This window comes from Natator depressus, chromosome 12, assembly GCF_965152275.1.
Source record: "Natator depressus isolate rNatDep1 chromosome 12, rNatDep2.hap1, whole genome shotgun sequence".
Taxonomy (NCBI): domain Eukaryota; kingdom Metazoa; phylum Chordata; order Testudines; family Cheloniidae; genus Natator; species Natator depressus.
The window spans coordinates 9975342-9987889 of NC_134245.1; the positions used below are offsets into that span (position 1 = coordinate 9975342).

At 43.4% G+C, this 12548-nt stretch overlaps 1 protein-coding gene across 3 annotated transcripts in view; it reads right to left on the reverse strand.

Moving 5' to 3' along the window:
* Positions 1–12548, reverse strand: part of NECAB2 (N-terminal EF-hand calcium binding protein 2) — a 371797-nt gene that overhangs the window by 34637 nt on the left and 324612 nt on the right. For all 3 annotated transcript variants that reach the window (XM_074968570.1, XM_074968571.1, XM_074968568.1), the window contains one exon: positions 11260–11339. In XM_074968570.1, coding sequence (XP_074824671.1) covers positions 11260–11339 — 80 coding nt within the window. The remainder of the gene's footprint in view (positions 1–11259; positions 11340–12548) is intronic.

A 12548-nucleotide genomic window follows, 5' to 3' on the forward strand; every position in this document is an offset into this window, starting at 1 on the left:
GCTGCCTGTACTGCACCTTTTCAGAGGGCACGTCTACACTGCAAGTGCCACATCGGCACAGCTGCAGCTATGACGCCGTAGCTCTGTAGCACAGACACTTCCTACACTGATGGAAAGGGTTTTTCCATCAATCTAGTTAATCCACCTCTCTGAGAGGCCGTAACCAGGTCAACGGAAGAATTCTGCCATCAACCTAACTGCATGTACACTGGGGGTTAGATCAACCTAACTACAGCGCTCAGGACATGACGTTTTTCACAGCCCTGAATGACATAGCTAGGTCAATCTGAATTTTAAGTGTAGACCAGGGAGGAAGGCTGGATATGTACTTTTTCCTCTAGAGGTCTGCCAGCGCTATCCAGGATACCCAATCACTGCATCCCTCAGACACTGAATTTACCAGGATCACTGCTGGGAAATCAGTCAGGTAAAAGACCCCCCTATATCACACCTGCAAGTAATATTAGTGATTGTTCTGGACATTGACTCAGGACAGTATAGGTGTTGGACCTAGGGGTGCTCCTGCACCCCCTGGCTTGAAGTAGTAACAACAACCCAAATACAGGGTTTCTGCCTTCTGCATGCCCGCTACAAAAATTGTTCCAGCACCAGGGCAAGGCAGCCCTGAGCCTTCCACATGAATCAGCCATACATTTTCTCCAGGTGGCCCCCCTACATTCCCCTCACAGGCTGAGAGTGCCAGGAATTTCCCTTGAAACCAGGAACTGGCAGTTACATCTGAACAGCTTTACAGGTAATGAGAAATCAACCCTCCCTTTTCTAGAAGGATGAGGAGTAAAAGGGAAGCCATTTTGGGAGGCAGCATATTTTCCAGTAGCAGCTGCAGCCTTGGCTTTAGGGGAAGATCCTGGTGCATTCCAATGGGCAGGTAAACAATTCAGCTGTGGAAAACTCCACTCCATTTCAGACTCCAGAGCAGTCAACATTAGTCACAGGTCATGGTTACTACTAGCACTTAGCACTTTGCAGTTTGAGACTATTGACCCCTCTCATCACTGCAGAAATCCTTCCTGCCAGGAGTCCCACACTCCAGCAATAATATTAACAGTTCAACAAGCAACCCCACCTCTTCCCCACCAATGGTGGCAATGTTTAATTACTAGCAACTCCTTGACTTAAATGCTAATCAACACACGCTCTCACAGCAATCATGGGGTTGCACCACTTCGTTCTGTGAGAAGGAATCTCACTGGCACTGCCATTCGGCTGTGATTAATATCTGTTTGTTTGCGCTAATGAAAAGCCGCTCATGAAGAGTCAGAGTTACAAGCTAAATAAAGAGAAAAGGATCTGCATACAATGGTACAAGTGTTAGTGGAGACTGAAGCTAGCAGGGAGAGAGAGTGTGTGTGTATCTAAGTCTTATGTTGTCCAGGAAGTTAGATGGGGTATAATTGGCCCTCTGCGCCAGTGTGCAGAGGGCCAATACAAGGTATATGCACCATTTAAGTCCACCCAAGCCTATTTTGAAGGCACAGATGGTGCACAGTGTTTCTGGCAGCCCTCCGTACAGGACTGAATATCACCCATGGACAACAAATATGCAAAAGGAATACAAGGGTTCCAGAAGTGGAGGCTTTGGATTGCCAGACTTCGTTTCCTCCACCCAGTTTCCAAGGCTATCAGATATACGCTGACCAAGTCTGAGTCATGTGACTGCGCACCTTTGCAGATGGGTCATCATGAAATAGTTGGGGGAAACAAGGGGGACAGTACCCAGAATGTGTGGCTTCCTCTCTGAGTCCTGATCAGAGAGCAGGTGCCTTCTTGGTTACAATTAGCTGTGTGCCATGCTGTCTCCTCCTCAGTGACAGACTGCCACCTGCAGCTGCAACCACATCAGGAACGATGTGTGTGAGAGAGAAAAGAGAGCTGGAGTGAAAGTTCTTTGGGTGCTGCAACCATACTGAAAGGGACATTGCCAGGAAGTAAAACGTTGGAGGGAAGGGAAGAAGGAAGGGCGTGTCTTCCTCATCCTGCTCTTAATGGTTTTATTTCTGGTTTGACTACAGGGCCCAGATCTGATGCATCCTTACGTCCGTCTCTGAAGGGAACCTTCCCAAGGTAGAATCCTCAGAATATGGCTTCCTCCAAGTTACTGCTATTGAGGAGTTTAAGGATCTGTTTAAGGATCACCTGCTATGTAACAAAGGTTCTCAGGTTTCCTGCCCTGAAGTATTCATTCATCAACAAATGCTACCTGGAGCTCCTCTCTGAAAGTCAGGATATAAAGGATGTACCATATCATCTATTTCCTTCAGCTTGGCTAGAATACAACCTGAAGAGCTCTATATACCTACTTACCTACCCATCTGACAGAACCCTCTCTCCCCAGGTCACGCTGCCCCAGTACAGATCAACAGATGTGCTTGAACCAAAGCAATCGTTAATTGCCCTGTTCTGTTCATTCCCTCTGAAGCATCTGGCACCAGCCACTATAAGAAGACAGGACATTGGGCTAGAAGGCGCACTAGTCTGAGCCAGTATGGGCATTCTTATGATTTCATTCAAAATTTCTATTAAAATTGCATGAATATTTTAGAAAATATAAAAATTGGTGAGTTTTAAACTTTGCAAAAGAGAAACAACTTTCAAATTTCGTATTTGTTTGTGTGTATGTGAAATCTCTTGTCCAGCCAGCTCTAGTTATATTGAAATATGAGTTATATTGAATTATGAGTTATACTGTTGCACTTTAGAGAGGCTGATGCATTAATTTCCTTGTATTTTTAAGTAACTTCAAGGGAGCCTGGTGTGTGTGGACTGGTGCCCATTTTTAGCATTTATATACATCTAAATAAATAAATGTACCACAAAACTTTTTAAAAGTGTGTGTGACATACCGTACCATCGACATGAGAGATCTCTTGTTTGCTCACATTAATGAATGAGTTTGTGATTGTTTCGAATTCTATTTACTGTTTTTTTCTAAAAGCATTTTTTAGCTTATAAAGAGAAAAATAGAAACATCAGTAACAATTTGAAAAGAAAACTGAAACAATTATCTTTTCAATTCGCCACGTATACACACGTTTATGAAGACAGGAAGGGAAAAAATAAAAACACTGCCAAAAGAAAACCAGCAACAAGAAGAAGTATAGAGAGCTGTCATCACTAATAGCAATCTCAATTGTTGCTCTCTATTTAGTACAATCCATATACCACAGCAGTACAGAAAAATAAACGTGTTCTTCCAGAGCAAAAGTAGAATCATTTTCTCAAATACTAGGTAGGTATTTGGGGCCAGTTTTGATTTCTGGGGATTTATTTATATCTGTTGTATCTAATGGACACTGCGACCCTTTGGGCCAGATTCTGGATTCCTCTCCAGCCCCTTCCCCCCCTCCCACCCCAAATTAAAATGGGCTATTTTCAAAAATATTTTTCATTTTCTCTAGAAGCCTCTTCACAAATGTTACAGGAATGGCAAAATGCCAGGGAAAATTGGACAAACCAGTGAAAGGAACCTTAAAGGGAGACCTGACAACTGAGGAAAAGCTAAACCCTCCTTGGGAACACAGCTCCTTTGACAGGTTTCAGAGTAACAGCCGTGTTAGTCTGTATTCGCAAAAAGAAAAGGAGTATTTGTGGCACCTTAGAGACAAACCAATTTATTTGAGCATAAGCTTTCGTGAGCTACAGCTCACTTCATCGGATGCAATCGAATACAGACTAACACGGCTGTTACTCTGAAACCTGTCATTATGCAAGGCACTGCATTTAGCCGTATGGAGTGGAAATCTATCAGCTCCTTTGAGAGACTCTCAAATATCAAACAAACTAGGTTTGTGAAATTTACCAATTTATAAGGAAAACAGAGGCGTGTTGTGGTCTCAAAGAGACATGTTGCTTTTCCTCTCCTCTTGAAAGCAGTTTTTGTGTTTCTCACTTTCAAACACAAGAATGTGGTACTACAGTCCCTCTGCGGAGGCCTCCATCGCTCCATCCATAAGTCTCTATTTTCCTACTCAGCTCAGCGAACAGCATGAGGGGACTAGGTATGTGTGGGTGTTAATTAGTCTCCTCCATTGTAAAAATGCAAATCAAAACTAAAGAGTTATTTATTTGTGGGTACGAAGCACCAATCCAGCACCCTGTGTTGGACTAGAAGAACCACAATGCAATTCAACAGGCTGAAGGACCACAACGGGATTTGCTCCCCATACAAACTGCTCCTGTCACAGCTTATTAGAACTACAGGGAAAGGGAAAAAAGCATTTTGGAGAACATCCGTTCCCACCAGCATTTCCATCACAACAATAATTCAGTGCTGCAATCAGCCCCCAATCATCTTTCTCCTACCCCAAGGAGAGCTGTGACAATAAATCCTGTGGAACAATCACTAAAGGCCTTGTCCTCATTGCTAAGAAAGGTGTCTTTTACCTCAGGGTAACTAGCATGAATGGAGCTATCCTGAGATAAAAACAGTGAAGACCCGGCACTTCAGTTTAATGAGCGGTAAATAGGGTTAGCGGTGATGAGTTACCTGGTGGTAAAACTGAAGTGCCTGGTCTTCACTGGGTTTTTACCTCAGGACAGCTCACAAATATCAGGCACCCTGAGATAAAAAAGCACCTTTGTTAGCAGTGAAGACAAGGCCTTTATCGGATCTCTGGCAGACCAAGGAAGGACGAGAGTTCCAGTGCCAGAGAAACCCCAGCGAATGCCTTGCTATCAGTCCTCTGCCATTTCTATATTCAGAAGGGGCTGATAGCTCACATGACCAAACCTCAACGGAAGGTGATTCTTCTTCTCGAGTCCCTTAATATTCAGACATGTAAAAGTCTCATTTTTTTGTTTTACAAAAAAAAAATATTTTAAATCAGTGTTTGGTTAGGGTTGGAAAAACAACCACCAAGTTTTGAAAGAAACCAAAGTTCGCCATGAAAACTGCAACTGTTCCAGCAAAATGTAGTCCGAGGCCACCAATGCATTCCAAACAGGGCAGGCAACTCTCAGCTGGCAGCTAGTAACAAGAACTGGTTTGCATTAGGTGTCACAGTTACTTCCAGAAATCAGGACCATTTGGCAAATGTGTGGCTTGTGCCAGTCGACAAAGAAAAAAGCACATAAAAAAGGCAACTGATGGCTGTATTACAAGACGCTACGGAAAGTACCAGGCTGAGACATAATTCAGATGCTGTGGCACAAAGTAACACCAGTGGAATAAAAAGCAAACAATTCTGAGATTCATCTGTAAAAGCATTCTATCCATATCAAAGGGTATTTCTCCATCACTATAGCTGGGATGAATAAGACTCTGCTTGGAATAGATTTGACTACTTATAAATGGAGAAAGAAAACTTTACAGAAACAAAGAGGATGCTTCAGTTGATAACTGGAAATGGGTGTAAATGTTCTAATTGCTTATGGGGGATGCAGAAGCCAGGTCTGTGGACCTCTCTCTTCTAGAGAAGCACAGTATTTGCATAGAGATTGTTGCCGAAGTAGTTTAAACTTTATGCTTTAACTGCGATTATTTGCTTTTGCATTTAAACTGAGACTGACATTTGCAGTACTTTTGCAGTATCAATCTAAGGTCAGGCTTGACAAAGCCCTGGCTGGGATGATTTAGTTGGGGATTGGTCCTGCTTTGAGCAGGGGGTTGGACTAGATGACCTCCTGAGGTCCCTTCCAACCCTGAGATTCTATGATTCTATGAATCTACTGCTTTGGCAGATCTTTAACTGAGGCTTAACTTTTACTTTATCTAGTATTAGAGGAGGCTACTTTTGAAAGGGAGTATTTCCTCTATTCTCCTCTATTCCTTTGCCATGGAATGTGTCTGTTTATTGGGTTCTAAGACTATTTTAAGTTACTGTAAAATTATTACATTTCTATTAAATAAATACTTCCCGCAGTGACACTGAATAAAGATGTAGTTTTATTTGTCAATCACTAGATGGAGTCAGAAAGCCTAAATCAAGGACTTTCCCTTTTAAAGTTACTGTTAGATGTCATATCACTTTACAGTTCTGTAGATATATGTTTTATATGGTTTTTTCAGTTTTCCTAGTTTTCTCGGGGCTGTAATGGGAGTAGTCTGCCTATGACATTTTCAGCCATCCAGAACAAGCCTGACATTGATTCGCTGTGAATTCACTACAGTCAACTATGCCATTAGACACTTCCTCAAAGGCAATTTACACTTTGATTGGCAGGAGTTCCGGTAGTTCCTTTTCTCCTCCCTCAGACCCATGTGATTTATCTACCTTCTATCATAAGCAAAGTAACCAATCTATAAAGGGATAGGGATACTTCCGGTCAAAATTCTTCTAATTTTCATAAAGCACCACAGAAAAATAAAAACATGCAGAATTTTTTTCCATTTACTTTTTTCTTCTTTTCCTGTAAGCTTAGAGAATGATCAACATTTTAATTTTAGCTGGATGCTTTTGGCAATTTTTTTCTGTGATTTTTCAACCAGCATCAATACCCACCCTAGAGAGATCACTTCCCTTCCACATATGATGATGTTGCATTTGGGACCAGCAGTGGTCAGACCTGCCAAGTCAGATTTCTTGCCTCTTCTCCCAGCCTTCAAGGAAACTCAAGTAACAAACTAGCTTTTCTGATGTGGGGCTCAGTCCTCAACATGGGGTGATTGTATCTGTAGTGGGAGTGTAATTTGACCGTGTTAAGAAATATACCTGGTATTTTGATATTTGATCATCTTCTATCTCCCTGGCTTCTCTGAATTAACAGTATTCAAACTCAAGCCTCCTCATAAGACAGCTCTAAGCAAATATTTCTCTCTCTCTCGTTGTACTGTCTATTATTCTCGTTTGAGCTTTTTTCATTTTGGAAATCTGAAAGGAGAATTTCCTGGGGCTGCCTTGGAATTTTCCCATATTGTTTCCCTTAAGGTCAGCGAGCAAACACTTCTCAGCTCTTGGGTTTTTAACGCTTGCCTGAAATCCCAGCATGCTGAAAATGTCAATGTACTTTTGAACCAAAATGTAAGGGAAGGGCAAAGCTAGCACAGAAGATCTTTGAGAGCTAGCCAAGGTCTGGTTAACCCTCCATGGGAAAGATGTGCAAACTCCTGTTGGGGTCTACCAAGTCCATAGCACAGTTGAAGAACCAATCAGATTTCTTAGAAGCTGAGTAGCTCTGAAGAATCTCCCAATACACGGCTTTATGGGTAATTAAAGCACTAGAAGAAGAGATGCATGTTAAATTGGAGGCGTGTGCGCCTTGCCTTTCGAAGCCCCAGAATAAGCTACCAGCCATTGAGGAGGAGCTACAGACTGTGAGGCAAAACTGCATCAGCTGAAACAAGGGAGGTTGAAAGCATCGAGCACGTATCCATGGTGCTAGTTAAAGAAAATGACTCACCAGCCGAGAAGAAGATGGGGGAACAAATCGAACTATATGTTAGAACCTGAGGTTATCAATGGCACCAAAACCAGCATCTAGATGAAAGATTCATTTGAACTCACTAGAATTTAAAGTGTGGCTCTACTCCGGGAAGTTACTAAAAACAGGATCATGGGGCTCCACGTGTACTCTCTTGTCGAGAATCTGTAGCAAATTTGCTTACTTTACAAATAAAAAGGATGTATTTTCTGACTGCAGACTCACCCTGTGTTATTTCTCTCTGGTCCTTCCCGATTGTCCATTACCATCACTATTTTTTAATGACTCCTGTTATTCCCAAGAATTAGGATTATTGTATTTGAATAGTGCCTTTCATCTAGAAGGACCCTAAAATGCTGTACAAACTTCACAGACTGATTCATAGCAATGTAGGCTCATAATGTCATGTGGAATTAAGTGAGAACTTCTTCATATAAACTGATGGCATGATATTTCCCAAAGTGATTATAAAAAAAAAAAAGTTCTGAATACATTGTGTGGGTTGGATTTATACTGTGTACACACACATACACATACACGCACTAAAATTCTTCAGAAACGTCTGTTAGCAGACTCAAAATCAACCAGCATGAAGTATTTCAGCATGCAAGAAATCTCTGATGGTGGAGCTACTGTATTAGCTCACCACCCCTAATGAAATGCTAAAAGAAAGCTCAGCTCAGAAATGCTGGCAGCAACTTGCGCAGAGGTTGACAAGAGAAGATGGTTTAAACAAGCCAGTCTTCTATTGCTTTAAAATATACCGGTCAATCAATAGGCTTCTAGAACCTGGATATCTAGCAGTGTCTAAAGCAGGGCTAATTTATCTCCCTTAGAAAGACTGCTGATTATAATGATAGCGGCACACAGACAGAATAATTGATAAGGAATGCTTGAAGATTGCTTTTAAAAATGAATGACTGTAAATCTGCTGTAAGCACAGTAGAGTAAGGGGCACACAGCTATTAGGGATGTTACTGAATTAAAAAGTGCTGACATTCTGTGTAGTTTATTCAGGTGGTAAAGTTGAAGGCCTGACCCTGCAAACACTTACTGCTGTGAGTATTAACTAGGGACAGTGTGTGCAAGCAGTGCAACAGTAATTGTTTGAAGGATTACGCCGAGCAAATCCAAGGCCTTCCTCTGAGCACCTAGCTTATGTCTACACTGTAATTAAAAACCCACAGCTAACCTGTGCCAGCTGACTCAGGCTTGTGGGGCTCATGCTGAGGGGCTGTTTAATTATGGTGTAGACATTTGGGCTCGGGCCCAGGCTCTAGGACCCTGCGGGGTGGAAGGGTCCCAGAGCTCAAATGTCTACACCACAATTAAACAGTCCCTTAGCCCAAGCCAGAAAAGCCTCAGTCAGCTGGCATGGACCAGCCATAGGTGTCTGTGACAACGCACCCCATAAGGCTTTATGGAAATATGCTTATGAATGTACATATGACATACCTTGAATATGTTTTATGCTACATATGCCATGTACCATATCTCTGTAAAGTTTATAATCTTCTGAATCTATTCCTCCTATCTGTATGCATGTATAATTTTTGAATTCAAAGTTATGAATATTGGCTGTGTACTTTCTTGATTTTAAGTAGCCTTAGTAAAGCATTTGGTCAGCTTCTTGAGAAAGGAATGTGCAAGTTAAGTGCCCAATCAAGAAACACTTAACGGACAATGGATCTTGGAAGGCTCCAATCCACATAAGAAGTCTACTTGAGGACGTTCAAGGTAGCATGTGAACCATGGCTGCTACCTGTAAGTTCTGAGTCATGCATGGACATGTGACTTGCCCATGTGACTCCAAAACTCCATCTTGTAGCTGGGATTCTACACAGGGGGAGAAAGGGGCATCCACCCACAAGAGAAAGTCATTTAAACTCCTGGGAGACCCTCCCCACCCCATGCTGTCTTCAGCTGGCTCAAGAGATAGCCTCTCCACCCCCCAAGGATACCTGAAAGAAACTGGAACAAAGGAGAGTAACTACAGGGGGTCTGAGTGATTGCTGGACCCAGACTAGAAGGAGACTAGTCTGTAAAAGGAAGCTTACTGGAACACCTCTGAGGATGAGGTTTTATCTGTATTCAGCTTTCTTACTGTATTAGACATAGACTAATTCTATTTTATTTTGCTTGGTAATTCACTTTGTTCTGTCTGTTACTACTTGGAACCACTTAAATCCTACTTTCTGTATTTAGTAAAATCACTTTTTACTTATTATTTAACCCAGAGTATGTATTAATACCTGGGGGGGGGGAGGGCGGGGCAAACAGCTGTGCATATCTCTCTATCAGTGTTATAGAGGGCAAACAATTTATGAGTTTACCCTGTATAAAAACTTTATACAGGGTAAAATGGATTTATTTGGGGTTTGGACCCCATTGGGAGTTGGGCATCTGAGTGTTAGAGACAGGAACATTTCTTAAGCTGCTTTCAGTTAAGCCTGCAGTTTGTGGCACATGGTCCAGAGCTGGGTCTGTGACTGTAGCCAGCAAGCATGTCTGGCACAACCAGGCAGGGTTTTGGAGTCCCATACTGGCAGGGAAAGCAGGGGCAGAAGTAGTCTTGGCACATCAGTTGGCAGCCCCAAGGGGGTTTCTGCGAGCCAACCTGTCACAGTGTCTAATTGCAGTGTAAACATATCCATACAGCAGATCCAGAGGTGTTTTAATGGACAAGAAGAAGGAGGAGGTAATATTACAGAGGGCAGGGACAGGGAGGTATGGGTGGTCCAGAGGATCCACTGCCGCATGCCGCATCTTCACCCCAGTGTTTTTTGCGGGGAGAGGGGCATGTAGGGATCCACAGAGATGACTTCCTTGTCCCTCTCAGCATCTTTGACTAGCATCTGGCCCAGCTACTTGGGCCATGCAGTGTGTAGAGCAGGGCTGGGCAAACATTTTGGCCCGAGGGCCACATCTGGGTATGGAAATTGTATAGCGGGCCATGAATGCTCACGAAATTGGGGGTTTGGGTGAGGGCTCCAGCTGGGGGTGTGGGCTCTGCGGTGGGGCTGGGGATAAGGGGTTGGGGGTGCAAGAGGGTGCTCCGGGCTGGGACCAAAGGGTTCGGAGGGTGGGAGCGGGATCAGGGCTGGGGCAGGGGGTTGGAGTGCAGGAGTGGGGCAGGGTCTGGGCGGTGCTAACCTTAAGCAGCTCCCAGAAGCAGCAGAATGTTTCCGCTCCGGGCTCCTACGTGGGAGCTCGAGGGCCGGATTAAAATGTCTGGAGGACCAGATGCGGCCCTTGGGCCATAGTTTGCCCACTCCTGGGGTAGAGGATTTGCCCCAAAATGAAAGACCAAAACAGGCTTCTTTTTTTGTTTGTTTGTTTTTTGGATATAAAAATTCCAGTGCAGCATTTGTAACCCAAATGCTGCAGCAGTGTGTTAGTGCACAAGGGCCAGCTACTCGTCTGTTTTCATTGCCCAAAGTCAGCAAAGTGCAAAATGTAAGCACACCTAGTAAAGACACACCATAAATGGTGACAGGGAATTGGATGCCTCAGGAGTAATCAACAAAAGTATCACTTTTAACAAGCAAGAAAAGTAATTTTTAAGAATATGATTTTTAAATTGACAGTGTCCCGTTCAATATTCTGAACAAGCATTAATTGGCCATGCCCTTTTCTGCGGGGTGTGAACATTTTTGTTGACTCAGACCCAGTGCGGTAGCTGGCGTAAATGCTCGGGCGTGGTAATGCGTACACAAAAACTGAGGGAAAATGGCGGGGCAGGCCTTGGCTTAAGAATGCAGCACTCACAACAGATTTCAGCGTAGCAGCCATGTCAGTCTGTATCCGCAACAATCTCCCAAACTGAAGAATATCTCGACTGTGAGATTTTCTAGCCAAAACCTTGAAAAAGCCTCTTACCTTATTTTCCAATCTTCCAATCAGTTCAGCTAATCTGTTAATCTGAGCTTCCAGCCCTTCTTCCTTGGTTTCTGAGGAACCTAATGTAAGAAGCCAAGTATAAATACAGCAAAAAAACGAAGCCTACACATACATATATGCTCTGAGCATATGATGAAGGTGCTTAAAAGCAGGTTGGTTTCTTAGTTTGCTCTCTGAAAGGGCCTGATCCAACTCTCCCAGAAAGTCAATGGAAAGACATTTGAGTTTAGTACCAATATTTGAGCCTAAACTGAAGAAGGGAATAGAAATTACTGTTAAAAAGGGATATGTTTACACAGCATCTGGGAGGTGCAATTCCCAGCGCAGGTAGACATCATTCGCTAGCTCTGCTCAGGCTCGAACACTAGACATAGCAGTGTGGCTTTGGTGGCTGCAAAGTTATCACCAAGATCCAAACTTTCCCAAAGTCTGGATGTAGAGCTTTGGTTCAGGTCTGTGTCTCTATATAATTGTAATGGTCTTATTTGATCTCATTTCATTTTTAGTTCTTCAGCAGGATTTCAGCTCCCCTTCTTAAGGAAATGCAGGGGCCTGCATTCATGTCCTATTCAAGTTAACTTCATGCTGATTCCCTGCATGAATCCCCACGCAGCACGTATAATGAATACCCAGTCTGTGCCGGAAGGGCCTTCCCAGGGTCAACGGTCACACTTCAATCCTTACAGAAACAATTATTCTCTGCAGCTGGCAGATATTACACATTGTTCTCTGATTGTTCCCTCTGTAACCTGCCATTACCAGACATCCTTTGGCAGCTGCCTGGCCACCGGGCAGTTTACATCTCACTTACAGCACTGCAGAAGAAGCTGAGGTTCACGCATACACAGACAAGATAGCCTGCAGAAGACCTGCCAGTAAGGTTTAGGTTTCGTCTCAGTTACAGAAATCAGCTCTTGTCTGAGAAACACTTTGCCAGCAGCACCAGGGCCATGTTTACACCATGATGCTGATGCTGATGGACATTTGGGACTATGAGTTCAGTTCTCAGCCCTGCTGGCCTGAGGACTTTGCCATGCAGGATTTTTGGACTAGCTCCTCAGGAAGGTCATTCCTTTGACCAGCTGAATGGCTTGTTGTGACTTGTTTTAGCACTAGAGAGTTTCTTGGAGACCCTTGTTAAAGCACTGGCTCCAAACAGAGGGAAAAGTTGGGATGCACCCTTGCCTCTGATAAGCTTAGCATGCGACCTCCTGTCCAAACAGCATCTTCCGGGAAAGCATTTCCCATTTGGGGAGCTGCTCTGTCCT